The 15,959-nt window shown below is 42.2% G+C and overlaps 1 protein-coding gene across 1 annotated transcript; it reads left to right on the top strand.

Moving 5' to 3' along the window:
- The first annotated feature begins 2,168 nt into the window (after positions 1–2,168).
- On the top strand, positions 2,169–11,064 carry LOC124284988. Its single transcript, XM_046721124.1, has 8 exons — positions 2,169–2,278; positions 3,060–3,307; positions 4,052–4,268; positions 5,021–5,475; positions 6,197–6,336; positions 7,636–7,799; positions 9,662–10,175; positions 10,772–11,064. Exons 1-7 carry the CDS (start codon positions 2,276–2,278, stop codon positions 10,172–10,174), a joined length of 1,740 nt encoding a protein of 579 aa, XP_046577080.1. The 5' UTR covers positions 2,169–2,275; the 3' UTR covers position 10,175; positions 10,772–11,064.
- The last annotated feature ends 4,895 nt before the right edge of the window (positions 11,065–15,959 follow it).

The raw sequence follows: 15,959 nt of genomic DNA, 5'->3' as shown, positions 1-15,959 counted from the left end.
ACCCGGTGTTTCAGCGTGACGTGTGAACGCTTTAACCATGGCCACTTGGCTACACCGCCGCCCCGAACGTTCCTGCAGACGATGTTTCAGGTAAACACCTTCCCCTGCTCAAACACGTCGATATTAACATTTAATTCCCAGGACCTCTTTCATATTTAACAGTATATGATTGGATAGCACATTAATATCTTATAAATCATGTTGCTTCTATGCTTCAACGGGGCGGTGGGGTAGTCTAGTGGTTAAAGCGTTCGCTCGTCACGCCGAAGACCCGGGTTCGAATCCCCACATGGGTACAACGTGTGAAGCCCATTTCTGGTGTCCCACGCCGTGATGTTGCTTGAATATTGCTAAAAGCGGCGTAAAACCAAACTCAGTCAGTCAGTCTATACTTCAACCTGTGTGGTATCAACGGTTTGTGTTTTTCTGGAGGATTTCTTTTGCAAATATCGAAGATCCCGTTTCGATGCAGTATTAAACACACGCCGAATTATTTTTTAAATTATAAGGAATTAAGACCGACTAACTACACACATACGCACGCACGCACGCACGCACGCACGCACGCACGCACGAAACCCTCAATTAATCGCAGTCCCGAGTTAGACAAGGAGGTAAATGTTAGTAATACTATACTTTTTAGTGTGTCAAGTTATTAAACTGCGTGACGTTGTTGCCACTATTGGCATGTAAGCTGAACCACCCTACCGATAGCTTTACGTGGAAGAAGAGCCTCAAGTGACGCACCATGCAGAATACACTACTTAAAAGTGAAGGGAGCGGCTGTAGACACATTATCAGATTCAGATTGTGTGTTCATGTGCCAGGTCACATGATTTAAATTACGTTTGGTCTTTACTAGAGGCGGATGTTATCACTGGGATTTGAACTGGTGTCATCGGGGAGGCTTTGGAGTTGATGTTATTGCTGACGTCGGAGTTCCTGCCTCGCAATAGTAAATTTGGATTTTTGTTTTCACTATACGAGGTCTACCAAGATTAAACGAAAGTATCTAAAGAATCTCCATTCGTGAGTTTCGACCATGTATCTGAAGGACTAGCGATGATGTAAACACAATGCGTTTAAATTTGCTGGTACATGCATCTCCCAAAGACAAGAGAGTGTACTTACTAACAGTACAATGTATATATCGTCTGTTAACTCCCTTGTCTCGAGAAAAAGGATAATTAAGCTCAGAGTCATGACACTGCCCCGGGCCGATCAGTCCTTTAGTCACTTAATGCCAAACGACAGGTAGGAACAAATAGCTTTCCCTGTGGGGATCGAACAACCATGTCATCCCTGTCCGGGCTGACACCCTATCTGCTGTACCACGGAGCGCCTACTGGTAGTTACCTACCATGGATCCCTATGTCACTCTGATAAAACTGAAAATGAAGGCTATCATCTTTAACGTCTAATTGTATGACGCTGTCGGGAATCGAACAACCATAATACCGCTGTCCGGACTGACGCGCTATCTGCTGGACCACTGGTAGTTACCTGCCATTTCTATGTGATTTTAATCAAATTGAAAATAAAGGTTACTTTATTATATGTTGCTAAAGTCCATTGGGTACAGCTCGACGGTTTCCTACAAGTTCGAGTATTGTCGTAAAGTGTGAGTGAGTGAGTTTAGTTTTACGCCGCACTCAGCAATATTCCAGCTAAATTTATATGGCGGCGGTCTGTAAATAATCGAGTCTGAATCAGACTATCCAGTGATCAACTGCATGAGCATCGATCTGCGCAATTGGGATGCGATGACATGTGTCAACCAAGTCAGCGAGCCTGACCACCCGATCCCGTTAGTCGCCTCTTACGACAAGCATGGGTTACTGAAGATCAATTCTAACCCGGATTTTCACGGGTATTATCGTAAAGAACATACACTTAAGAATCTCAAGAATTTCCAAATGTCTTAACTCACATGACCTTGGTTCTAATTTCGTCAACATGTATGTTAATGTTTTATCATCTGTTATCAACATATCGCCGTTTGCGTATCTCTTAAGACAAGGTTTTGAATCAGAAGTCCCGAAGTAGAACCCAAACTTGTCACTATCAAAAAATGATAAGTCTTTTGATAACTGGAAGCGTAATGATGGTAAAGAAGTTGTGAGCCGTGCAGGTGCTCGTGACGGCGATAAGGTCTACAGGCTGGGTGGAATTGTGGAACCAACTGGTGGCTATCTCTTAATGGACGTCTTTAGATAGAACAACGTTATATAAGACCACTGAGCTTGGTCAGAGTAGTTGGCCCAGCGACTCAACAATGGTAAGTACAGGCGACAAAGCATTCTACATATATGTGGAATTCGAACCCCAGTCATCAGTGAAAGCAGAAACTACTCGGTTGCCTTATAGGCAAATTTGAGTGACTGAGTTCGGTCCGACGTCGTAATACCGAAGTGGTGCAGGTTGTAGGTATTTCCCCCGACGACAATATGTACCAAATCAAGGATCATTAACCAGGGCCACGCAGACGATAAAATGCCTAGAATAGCAATATGTACCAAAACATAAGACAATATAATGACCGGGAGTGCATTATTTGAACACAATTAACTAAATAAACCACATATTTGATTAATAATTCAGTGGCCGTTCTTGGAGAAGAAGAATATATGCAAATTCAGATCTTTTACTCAATAACGATACATCCTTGCATCTCCGGAACTATTTGATCGGCCTGCTAATTCTCGGTACGAGTCAGCGAACATTTAATGAAGTCAATCCGATTTCTTTATCTCGAAAACGAAACAAAATGATACTCTGAAAGTTGAAATTATTGGTGGTGTATATTTCACGAATCATGTCGTTTCTGAGCGTTATCGAATCTACGCCCAAGAACAGTTGTGTTCCATTTGGGTTTTCAGTTGTACAAAGCGAAAAATGTAAATTGAGGGGGTGAAAATTCAGTTTAATCGTTTCAAAAAGCTGATTGCGCCATGAACCCAAGGCGACTCTTTCAGATTGGGCGATTAACGTTAGTTCAGTGCTGATTTTAATGAGGCTGAAAATAGAGGCTAAGTTCATTGCATGTTCCATGTTTTCAGATCCGCTACGCCAGTTTCGCCCTGTTGGTCTTGACTGTGTGGGGTGATTCCACACCCTTCCCCCAGGCCGACTACCAGAAACAGATTGATGAGTTCTATGTACAGATGGACAAGATCCTGCGTCAGCTGATGATGCAGCAGACGTTTGTAGAGGAAAGAATCCGATCTGATGGACAGTCCGGTATCAAACAGATCAGACAATACCACGACGGCACAAGACCCTATTATTCCGAGACACACACGTACAGGTGAGTTAGTCAGGGTGAGTTAGTGAGTGAGTTGGGTTTACGCCGCTTTTAGCAATATTCCAGCAATATCACGGCAGGGGACACCAGAAATGGACTTCACGCATTGTATCCATGTGGGGAATCGAACCCCGGTCTTCGGCGTGACGGGCGAACGCTTTAACCACTAGGCTACCCCACCTCCTCTCAGACTTAAGGAGTTGTCCCTACACCTACGAAAACTAAACTCAATCACTCACTCACTCACTCACTCACTCACTCACTCAAACAAAACACTTCTTTAGCAACTCTGTTCCAAAGATACTAACATATAACTGACCACTTCAAATGAGGGACTTGGGTTTCTGGGCTTGTGTTGCATTCAGTCCTTTTGTTGGTATCTCTTCCGTATCTATTTATTTACTAGATAATGGTACCCGTGAAGATCCGGGTTAGAATTGGTCTTCAGTAACCCATGCCTGTCGTAGGAGGCGACTAACGGGATTGGGTGGTCAGGTTCGCTGACTTGGTTGACATATGTCATCATATCCCAATTACGAAGAACGATGTTCATGATGTCAATCACTGGATTGTCTGGTCCAGACTCGATTATTTACAGACCGCCGCCTTTGGAATATTGCTGAGTGCGGCGTAAAACTAAACTCACTCACTCACACTTGATAATAGTATAAAACAGACTTCACATTCCGTGTAACCCCGCAAAGCAATCCAGCTTTTCGCAAGTGTGCACAAATTGTATTCTTTCAGGGGAGCTTCAGCTGCTCACGACCATTCTAACTACGACAGCACCGTTGGAATGGGAGAAGTAAACATGGTCATGAACGGCATTGACTTCAGAACGAGGCACAACGACTACAAACTACGTAGACCCGCCACGAATGGTACAACGTATCTGCTTTCTGAGGACGTTCCGTTCCCAGAAGTACCTAAGGAAGTGACGTCAAAGAAAACACTCGTTGAACAGGTGATTAAGGAATCCTTAGTCTTTTCAGTGTGTGTGTGTGTGTGTGTGTGTGTGTGTGTGTGTGTGTGTGTGTGTGTGTGTGTGTGTGTGCTTGTGTGTGAGTGAGAGAGAGAGAGAGAGGTTAGGGTGCTTTTTGTCACACGATTTGACTGTGTGCGATAAACATCTTTAACGTAGAGTTGAATCTATAATGCTAATTTCATAAACTTCTGTCCGTATTATTTCCTAAAACACTGAAGCCACATTTAATGATTTGAAAGTTTGCCTCTATCTGTTTTACAATCTAAACAAAACCATTGTTTTCATTTTCTCTCTCTCGTTTTTATAAAAGTTAAAGACCACATACACCAAAAATCCATAATTTTCAACTCACGTGTGTTCCTGCTCGTTGTTTCAATTATTAGCTGTGACAATTGACATACAAAATGCGTGAGAGGCCAGAGACAATGGCTCGTACAATAACAGTGATGGCTAGTGAAGTGCAAAAAACAGAGAAATAGGGTCCCATGTATACTGAGGGAAACAAGTAAGGTAACACCACTACATGCAGTGTTCCATATTTATTCTCAGATTTCCTCCCACAGCGCTATTCAAAGCTGGTGATGAAAACTGGAAAATATTAAAGGAACGCTTGAATTTCCCCGTGTTCCTTTATTTGTTTCTCTCAGTATATTAAGTGTCAGTTGCTGACGTTGGAAATGGTTCTGTCGATTTTACTCCTCTTTTAGTTAGTACCATTATTTCTGTGACAGGTGGCGGAAATGAGAGAATGGTACCGAGCCTGGAAAGATCAAGACCACAGCGTCCGAGACTACAGGAAGTACTTCAAACCCCTCCTGTGTTACATGGAAGGATCCTGGACCCTTGACACTAATCACTTCAGAGAGCCGTTCCACAGCGAACGACACGCCATCGACGCCACCAGCTGGCATGACCTTCAGGATAAGATCAGGTTCACGTCCTACTCCGGCACAAAGAACGTCATGGAGAACTTCGCCTTCCTCCCAACCAAAATCTTGGATGTGAAAGATGGCAAGCCCGAGTTCGCCCAGTGGAACTACCGTATCCTGTGCCATCCACTGAAGAACGACCTTCCCTTGAAGAACATCCATCTTCAAGATGACCTCTCTGTGAGATTTGCTCATGGTCAGAGCATGGAGCAGTTCTATCTGGACCGATCAGCAAGATTTGCTATATACGACGACAGGTAAACATTGGTTTGACTGGACTGGTCCATCTTGAAGGGCATTATTTAATGTTTACAAATGGTCTCCCTATTTTGTTTAATGTTTTTATATTCGCGACAATCCGTATGGTGCTCGAACCCACGATCATCGGATCTTAGCACGTGTAAGGGACATAACTCTGCCAGAAATCACACAACTACGCTTGGGTCCCTAACAAACTGTCAACAATATAGAGCCCAACAGAATTTATGGTTCCATTTTAAAGATATACTACTCACACTTTGCTAAGGATCACAAAAATTCACAACTTTACTTAAACGTAGATTTATATTTTGAAATTGTATCCATTTAAAACTGGATAAATAATGATATGGTAACCCCTCTTTAGGCAAACAGTCACTTTAATCTAACCTTATGCACTTGATACATCAGTAACCATAAACATGGTTTTCATGGCATCAATCAACCATTTTGCATGTCATGGAACGAGTCATTGACAAGTACACAACACCTGTCAATAGCAGGTATGGGATCCACAAGATGCAGTGACATACTGAAACCTAGGATCCATGCTTACAATAAGCTTAGAGATTTAAACCAAATTTGACCCCACATCATAGCTTTCTGTTGAATCAATTATTTGATCCTTAGCAAAGTGTGAATAGTATATGTTCTGCCCACCTTCTAGGAATGTTTGTACATCATCAATCTTTCTACATATATTGTTTGTTTGTCTATCAGGAATGATACCTACACTCTCATGGACGAATTGATGAGCGAAATTCCCGGCAAAGATAATTACTATGCCCATCTGACGGAGGACGTCTTCGGTGAGACCCTGTACGATGCCTCAAAGCCAGGCAACGTACCCCTTAACACGGGTAAGTCCATCCTACCTGTTCATCAGCCAAGAACTCATGCCTCAATTCAAATTTTATGTTTTAGACAGTTTACATTATTCTCGGAAAGGAAGGGAACAGAATCTCTTTCGGACCCTTAACAGAATTTCTTTCGGACCCAACATATTTTTTCAGTGAACGAGTGTATTCTTTAAACATATTCTAATTTATAGTGAGTAACTATGATCCACTGTACGTTCAGGAGTTTATATTGCTTTCATAACAAAATAGATGTCACACATTATTTCCATGTGGGAATTGAACCACGGTCTTCTGTGTGAACACTTTACCCACAAGACTACCCCTTTACACTCCTGTAGAAATGAAGAATTAATAATAAAGCAACAAGCTTTTCTTTAAAAGCAGAGTCCATTTTGAATTTCCGTTTCAATCATACAATATGTTTATTAATGACTATCACTATGTATATTTCAATCAATTTGTACAGCTGCATTTCTGCAATTGACCTGTGCTCCGTTCACGAAAGTCACAGATTTGGACACAGACTAAGGACGGTCGTAGTTCTAAGAATGCTTTGTGAAACGGGGTGATGCTGTCTAACAGTCTGTGACTGGCACCCGCTGTAAACAAGATAGATACATGCAGTTGAAGAGCTGAGGCAGTGTTTATTAGATCACTCGATTTTGTCATATGTTTTGCTTGTTACACAGGAGTAACTGGAGCGCTCAGTATGTGTACGCAAAGTTTGTTTTAGGGCGCTTCGAGATAAAGCAAATTGTGCACTCCGTGTGCATAATATGTAATTGTTTGGCATTACAATAAACTTATTTGAGTGGCCTTTTAGAAGTTAGGAAGTACAATATTGAACAAACTTTATGGATAACAACTTCTTTTATTTAGTGAGTTGCTACGTTTCGATACAGATTCTTGTGCCGTTGTCAAGCCGGTGACAACCATAAAACTTGTTCAATATTACAGTTATTTACGGTTGAAACAGTGGCCAAAGGTCGTCACTAAGTTTAGATCGTTATGAGTGAGTGAGTGAGTTTAGTTTATGTCGCATTTAGCAATATTCCAGCAATATCCATTACAGGGACGCAAGAAATGGACTTCACACATAGTACCTATTTGGGGAAATGAACCCGGGCCTTCGGCGTGAGGAGCAAACGCTTTAACCACTAGGCTATCCCACCGCCCGTTAGTTCGTTATGCGTAATTCGTTATGCGCATTTAGACTGAAATGTACAGCAGGTGGGCGGGGCTAAAAAGCAGTTCGCTTTTCCCGACAGGTCGACATAAACGTATTTGTTATTTTTCCAGCTTATTACCACCGGTGGTACAAGGTGGGGAAACCTGGATCGAAACAAGAGGTGGCGCACCGTGGATTCTCGGACAGGAACCTGTGGGTGGCGCAGACCAGTCAACCAATGATAGCCCCCATGACCGTGAAACAGTGTAGACAGGACCCAGTCAATAACAAGCAGGTGTGGCACTTCAGAAAATGTACACTGAAGGGGTCGGGGTGGAATCCCCACATGGATACAGTGTCTGAAGTCCCATATGACATATGTCCCATCCAGTGATATTTCCGCATCGGCTCGCTCACTCACTCACTCACTCACTCACTCACTCACTCACTCACTCACTCTCACTCACTCACTCACTCACTCACTCACTCACTCACTCACTCACTCACTCACTCACTCACTCACTCACTCACTCACTCACTCACGTGAAGAGCCGAAATAGTTAACTACCGCTCAGGTCGTTTGAAAAAAGCCACAATTAGTTAAATGGACAAGAGAGTGCAGTTTTAAGCCAGCGTAAGCTATACATCAACCAAGAGAAGTCCCAAATATGAGAATCAAACTGTTCTTTAAAGGCACAATGTCACACCACATTTCTCTAAAAATACATAATGCATTTCTCTCAATCATACTATCAGCCCTCAGGGAAGCTACCATATAATCTATTAAAAAAAAATCGTATTTATACTGTAATATTAAATTGCATTAAATCGACTCTTGCGCCCTCTACCGGCCGAACATTATTTCAAGCGAATCCCATAGAGTTATGTCCCTTGGCACGCCCTTTACGAATATCCTATAACATAAAACGCAAATTGTGACTGAAACCATTTCAGCAAACACCGACAACACCCCGTGCGTCAGTTTTCGATGTACGGAGCAATCGTTTACATTCCATTTATGGCAACTGTTATCTGTTTGGAAGCTGTTCGCCTCGAAGTTTCAGTTATCGATTTCATGCAAGTCTCGAGGGATAATAAGTCTTTTACTGCATCAATAGGAAGCTAAAGTGAGTGTATATGCCCCCAATATATAAAGTATAGGCCAAAATATTGTCGAAAATGTGTGACATTGCCTTTAACCTTTAGGCTGCCCAAATAAGAAGGTGGAAACCGGACTAGGTTCAAGGATTCTAAAAGCCCTCCAAAGAAAACATGAAACCTTGAAAATTAAATTCAACCAGAAAATTGCAAACTTTATCAAAAAGACTTAAGATGGAAAACACAACCATAAGTGTAAGGTCAAATACACCGGGGTGGGGTAGCCCAGTGATTAAAGCGTTCGCTCGTCACGCCGAAGGGCCGGTTAGATTCCCCAACATGGGCACAATGTGTGAAGCCCATTTCTGGTCTCCCCTGCTGTGATATTGCCGGAATATTGCTAAACACGGCGTAAAACCCAACTCACTCACTCACTCAAATACACTTTCTTGTTGGTTTAGCCACCGCAAACAAGGGCGTATCTTTCTTTTTGTTTATCCGATATATCGACTTTCATCTGAAAGTTAGAAGTCTATTACGTGATGGTCATTGACCATAATCATTGAAACCCAAATTACGTTACCATAAATTACGTACGTTGACTACGTTTTTAGGAGTTAGGGGTTGGTTAGCCCAGGTGTTGCAGGTACAATGTTCGAATCCCCTTCTTGGTGTACCCCGTCCATTGGCGGTTTAGGGGTGCGCACCCCCCTTTTGGCCTGAAAGTCCATTGAAACTCGGGTGAAAATGAAGTCTGCACTCCTCCTTGTCTCAATAGTGTGCACTCCCACCCCCACCCACCCCTTCTCAAAAAGCTGTATCCACCCTTGCCCGTCATAATATGGACGGATGCCGAAGACCCGGGTTCGAATCCCCACATGGGTACAATGTGTGAAGCCCATTTCTGGTGTCCCCCGCCGTGATGTTGCTGGAATATTGCTAAAAGCGGCGTAAAACCAAACTCAGTCAGTCAGTCATATTATGGACGGAGTATTGTTTATGCGGCATAAAACGTTAGCTTTACATTCTAGGAAATAACTGTTCTTGTTACATGTTTAGGCGTGCCAGTCTTGGACTCGCCGTTACTCCTACGCCCTTCCCTTAGAAATCATCTGGAGTACCCCCATGTTCAGCTGGAACCCATTCAACCTGAAGTTCTGGCCAAAGGGAAAACAGCAAAAAGATCCACTAAGGGTGGGAGGCTTCACGAAGGAAACGGCATACAATGGCACAAGCGGCGTTAACTTCTACCACACACCATCTCAGATGTTCACAGGCACAGAAGTGTCATCAGATCCTGCCGACACCACCAAGTCGAATGTTGGGATACTGGACGAACAAGGGAATCTCCATCACACGGCCGCATCGGGAACTAGGATCGTTCTTCCCAATATCCCGGGGATAGGGAGACTCAGGATGCGGTACCACGTCGTCCCCGTCCATGGGGAGGGGTCTGGCGTCTGGAAGGAACTTGACGCTCTCAAGGACATGATGATGGACATCGAGAAGTACAAAGGACTGTTTGATAACCCCCGCCCTCAAGGACACTGGTACCGTTGCCAAACCCGTTGATGTGAGTATTACCAAATATAATTACAACGGTAATTTAGTATGCAGGTGCGGTTCAATTAAATATTTAAAAGACATACTAGTATTTCATTCATTATGAATAATATATTTATTGATGCATCTTCTGAACATCTTTACTATACTACCCCTCAAAAGTTTAGACTCACTAGTGTAAATATAGCCACTTACTTCAGTCAACTGTTCTAAACTTGAATTTGCAAAATATTCCAATCAGTTTAAAGGTACTCTTTACGCATGAACCAATGTATTGTAAAACAAACTCGTTACGTTGAAAAGATTATTGTCATGAGTTCAGTTAATCATGAAAATCATTGAAAATTGGCAAATTCTTTAAAAAAAAATACACAAAAACGCAGCTGTTCACACGAACGATATTTGCACATGCTTTTCGTAATTTGATGCATGATCCTCGTGCAATTCATCCGCATAAAGTTTGCAGTCGGTTCCCCAAAGTTAGTAGAGAAATTCATCTTCAATGTAACTATATATAAACATAGCATATAGTGAGTGCTTTAGGTGAGTCTAAACTTTTCATGGGTAGTCAACAAAAACATTTAATGATAATTTTGTATTATCCAGACCACGCTACACCTGAGAACCGGCGTGGCAACAAAGAACCCACCAGGTCCACACGTCCATGATCTCTTCTTGTCCCACGACGTTCAGGACAGTCTGAAAAAAGGTGAACACAAGACGATGTTCACAGGTGAAGCGCTCGGTCACACCCACCAGGTGGTGATAGCCTACAAAGACGACTACAGCATCCTACAGTGTGACGGACTGACCCAATGCTGGGACGGCCATCCTTCCACTTTGTACCCTGTTAAAATGGACTAACGTCCTCTTAAAGTTCTGAATAAAGTGCATGCAAAGACGTAAATGTTGACATTTATACAGGAGTGAGAGAGTGTGGGTTTTTACGCCGTTTTAAGGAAAAGGCAGGCAATATCACGGTGGGGGACGCCTGAAATGGGATTCACTAAGGTGATCGTAAGTCAATAAGGTAACCTTAGTGCAGTGTTAAAGAATGGGAGTTACGGTTAACCTTAGTAAAGGTTGCTTCGTGAAAGGAGACCCGGATATAGCAAGGCGTCAACTTGATGCGAGAGTGAATCCCAAATTGATGCAGATAGCAGATATTTACGTCCTTGGTGGAACCGCGATGTGTGGGCGTGCGTGCGTACGTGAGTGCGTGAGTGAGAGCGTGCGTACATGTGTGCGTGAGTGAGTGTGTTCCTTATACCAAAAGAAGCTTTTCTATATCCTTAGATTCGTCAGTTCGTTATCAACGTGTTGGTTATATAAGTAATTGCATTGTGTGTGCGTGCGTGCGTGTGTGTACACGATGAATGGTTGAATAGTTTTAAAATGTAGCCTTTGAAGTTATTATTTTTTCTTGTTAGACATCAGTGTGCATTGATTGCGTTGATGAAGGTTTTAACGTAACTGTTCACACTTTATAAACAGAGAATTTTTTTAAATGCAAAGATCAGTCCATAAAGAGGGGTCACTGTGACTTTTCGATAAAATGTAACCTCCTTTCAAGAACAAGGTCACTCGGTACTAATGTGATGGAAACCTGCTTCCCTTGGTTCGAGTGGCAATACTAGAAAAACCCACGTTATAATGTCCCTTGTTAGTGGCGTAAAACGTCACTCAGTAATCACTCACATCACACTGAAATAACATGAGTCGGACAACACAAAGTCCTTATTGCTACATCCGCGTTGGAAAAAAGTAGTCCATACCACGGAAAAAAATGACAAACCATTATGACATCTTGTCAAGGCTCGGATGTTCTACCAGGATACACAACACTTTCAATAACAGGCAGTCAGAAGTAAATCAACCGGATCATCAGTATTCTTTTAATATTTATCGTTTGAACACAATCTCCACGCAGATTGTACTTCTCCGCTCTTCATGTTTTAACGTTGTCTGCTGTGTATATTAACACTGAATACAATCTGATGTAATGTAATCGAAAAACTGGCGGCCTTTATAGTTCCGGTTGAAGAAATGTTTTGTGTGCGTTCTCGCATGCTGGCGAGTGTCAATACTGTATGTTGTTTCGGATTTAGATAAAATAACATTATGTCGACCCGACCTTCATTGCAAGTCCTCACCTGCCTTTGGTATTTTGCTTCATGGTTTGACATTTGCTCGACATGTGTACTTTCAAGCAGCGCGACTGATCATTATTTGTGACGGGGTGAGTTGGTACACCGCATTTAGGTTTCCAGTGTACTATTTAATCTCCATTTAGTTGGATCCATTACCCTGGATCTGATCTCCACCCTGAACCCGAGGCCAGGACATGACGAAACAATTAACCGTCCAATAAAATTTCACTATTTTTTCACAATGGAGACACGGTGATTGGATTATTTGTTCACATGTTAGAACATTAATATTATTATATATCATATGTAGTGAGCTCGTATTTTTAGCGATATGCTATGGGTAACAGGCATGAGAGTTATGCCCCTTAGGTCATGGGAGCGAGGAATAAAAATTAACCGTCCAATCAAATTCCACTGTTCTTTCACGGTGGATACGGGGTGATAGGATTATTTGTTCTGATTTTAGCACATGAATATATCATTTGTAGTGAGACAATATTTTTAGCGGCATGATTTGTGTAACAGGCATGAGAGTTATGGCCCTTAGGTCATGGGATCGAGGAATAAAAATTAACTGTCCAATCAAATTTCACTGTTCTTTCACGATGTAGACGCGACGATAGGAATATTTGTTCACATGTTAGAACATGAATATATCACAGTGCTATGATATTTTTAGCGGCATGATTTGTGTAATAGGTATGAGAGTTATGCCCCTTAGGTCGTGGAAACGAGTAAGCATGGTTAACGATAAGAGTCTTGCATCGCCGATACATCCCGGCTGTTTTGTCGTAATGGTATAGGAACCCCTCAGTCTTGGTTCTCGTTTAACGGCCCAATCGTTGGACTGCGATATGTCAATAATCGAGTATTCACAAGACGTACAGTCCAGTGCCAGTGATTGACTTCACGAGCATCGATTTTCGTCTCTGGGATACGATGACGTCGATGTCATATGGAAACCATATCAGTGAGCCTGAAAAGAAATGTTAGTCGCCCCTAACGACAAGCATGGGTTACTGAAGACTAATGCTAACCCGGATGTGTACGGGTCAATCAATTCTAAGCCAGATCTTAATGGGTTCTACGTTCTAAAAAATTGTTTATTACATATTCAGTAATCCATAAAAGACACAATAATCTTCTTAGGACATGTTGGAGAGGGCAGACATGTTTTATGTAGATATGTGCATTTCAGATATTTTGAATGACTGTTGATTTTATGCGAGACATAAGTATAGTGGGTCCGAGCGACGTCGCTTCCCAAACGACACCTCAAGTTTTTTATTGGTTCAGAGTTTATATTTATTTTAATCGATAATAAATGAATATATACATAGTAGAGTCGATAATCGATTATGGATTTTGTAAATGCTTGAAGTCAGGAAACGAGAGTAATGTTTACTGTTACGGTACGTATCGACCATATACGGTGGAGTAAGGTGATATACGTGCGCTGCCGGTGTAATAGAAAGTAGTTCCTCGTGGGAAATATTACCGGTGTAAAATAAATCTGTTCACGGGTTAGGCATTATACAACACATTTGAGCTGTGCATAACAGAAAGCGTCACTTTGATATAGGGTAAAGCCTACAGGCGGTACACCTTTATAGCTTGTATTCTTCGTTACTGCTAGTATTTCCAACACCAGTTTCATTAATATGGGACCTATCACTCTTTTAGTATACCTGATGGATATCTGAGAGCACCTCTGTAGGAGGTAGGGTGCGATGAAAATTCGTCTCAAACAGCGTCGAAACGAAGCATTGAGAAGAAAGTCATCTGATTTCGATATCACAAACACGAATTGAATGTTGGAAATCCGAATGCCAGAGATGAATAATTATCTTCTCTTGTCGTTTCTGAGTGCAATGGCATGTCCACCCTTGTAAACTTGTACTCTCGTAGCATACCTTGGTAATAAAAGAGAATAATCTTCAGAATACAATTTCTATAGTATATGTCCAAAGTATGAAGAAACAGCAGAGTACACAATTGCTTTCGACAGACTGGTATATGGCAAGGTTTCACCCAAAAATTACCTGAATCTCGGCAAGCAAGAACGGAGAGGGAGGTCGCACACTTCGCAGTCTGTGAGGATGGAGCCGGTGCTTTTGGATTTGAAGATATAACAACTAACTTCAAAAGAAGTTGGGCGTCGAGTCCAGTGCTAGATATTGCTGATGTCACCACGGGCATCGGAGTTCATTCCACCAGTGGCGTCGGAGTTGATATGTAATCATTGGCGCCGGAGTTGATGTCACCATTGTCGTCCGAGTTAATATGTCCTCACACTAACGTCGGAACTGATGTCACACTGGCATCGGAGTAGATGTATCACTGACATTGTCGTTGATGTCATCAGTGACGTTATCATTGACTTCTGAGCTAATGAAACAACTAGCGTTGGAGTTGATGTGGAGTTGATGTCACCACTGGCGACGTAGTTGACGTCACCATTGGCGTCAGAGATAATATGTCATCACTGGCGTCTCAGTGAAGTTATCATTGACTTCTGAGCTAATGAAACAACTAGCGTTGGAGTTGATGTCACCACGACGTTGGCGACGTAGTTGACGTCACCATTGGCGTTAGAGTTAATATGTCATCACTGGCGTCTCAGTGAAGTTATCATTGACTTCTGAGCTAATGAAACAACTAGCGTTGGAGTTGATGTAGCTGATTTCACCGAATCGAATTGTAGATGAGAATAGTTATTTGTTATAGAGTGTATCTTAGACACTATGTGTTCTTCACGCTTAAAGAGGATATTAAAAAAGCCAAATTCTTGACGTCAAGTTTCCCTTCGACAGTCATGATCTGAAGTAATAACGCTTGTGTGAACACAAAGTTTTGTGTCTGTACTCTGTGTCGTGCAGTTAGCACGATTTTGGTTTAAGTGCTGCGATGAAATACAATGACATTCTCGTAATTAATCGGTATCATTGTAAACTACCGGGCAAAAGAAAGTTATCACCGATTTCACTTGACCAAAAAGTAGAAACAAAGACGTATATGTGACATTTATGATAATGATTTTACACACAGAAATAATTTTCCAATAATTTGATTGAAAATCCATTGTAATGCCGGTCCTGCATTTGCCGCAAGTCAAGGGGTCAAAATTAAACATTACACAAATCAGAGTTCATTCAAAAAGTTATATAGAGTTATATAATGAAACAGGAGTCAGAGGGACACGTCATCAATAGTGAGTGTGACCAACATGGGCATCCATACACGCCATTGACGTCATCAGTCGACGGTTGACGTCAGCAGGAATGCTGTTCCATAAGTCCAAGAGAGTCTGTTCAAGTTCCAATCGGTTCACTGGAGGTGGTTCACGCTGTCTCAGCTGACGATCAAGATTATCCCGGAGATGTTATATGGGTTCATGTCTGGACAACGCGTTGGCCAAGGCAATACGTTGACGTTAACGTTGTGCGGGTATTCTCGAACAATTCTGGCGGCGTGAGGCCTTGCGTTGTCGTGCTGCAAAATGACTCCTCTTGGCTGTTGTCAAAAAAAGGTCACCACAAAAGGTCTCAACACTGTATCGCTCTGTATCGATGGGCATTCAGATTTCCTCAGATAACCAGAATTCCTGTTCTCTGGCCACTAATGCCTACCAATACCATGTCACC

This window comes from Haliotis rubra, unplaced genomic scaffold (genome assembly GCF_003918875.1).
Source record: "Haliotis rubra isolate DU_JTF1 unplaced genomic scaffold, ASM391887v1 Scf35, whole genome shotgun sequence".
NCBI classification, from domain to species: domain Eukaryota; kingdom Metazoa; phylum Mollusca; class Gastropoda; order Lepetellida; family Haliotidae; genus Haliotis; species Haliotis rubra.
The sequence above is the reverse complement of the archived record's forward strand: the minus strand, read 5'-3'. Positions and strand labels throughout refer to the sequence as shown.

Excerpts from the sequence above, each read along its gene's own strand:
- LOC124284988 (XM_046721124.1), top strand. Across the intron at positions 3,308-4,051 it reads TCCGAGACACACACGTACAG|GGGAGCTTCAGCTGCTCACG; the intron begins GTGAGTTAGTCA and ends GTATTCTTTCAG. Across the intron at positions 6,337-7,635 it reads CAACGTACCCCTTAACACGG|CTTATTACCACCGGTGGTAC; the intron begins GTAAGTCCATCC and ends TTATTTTTCCAG.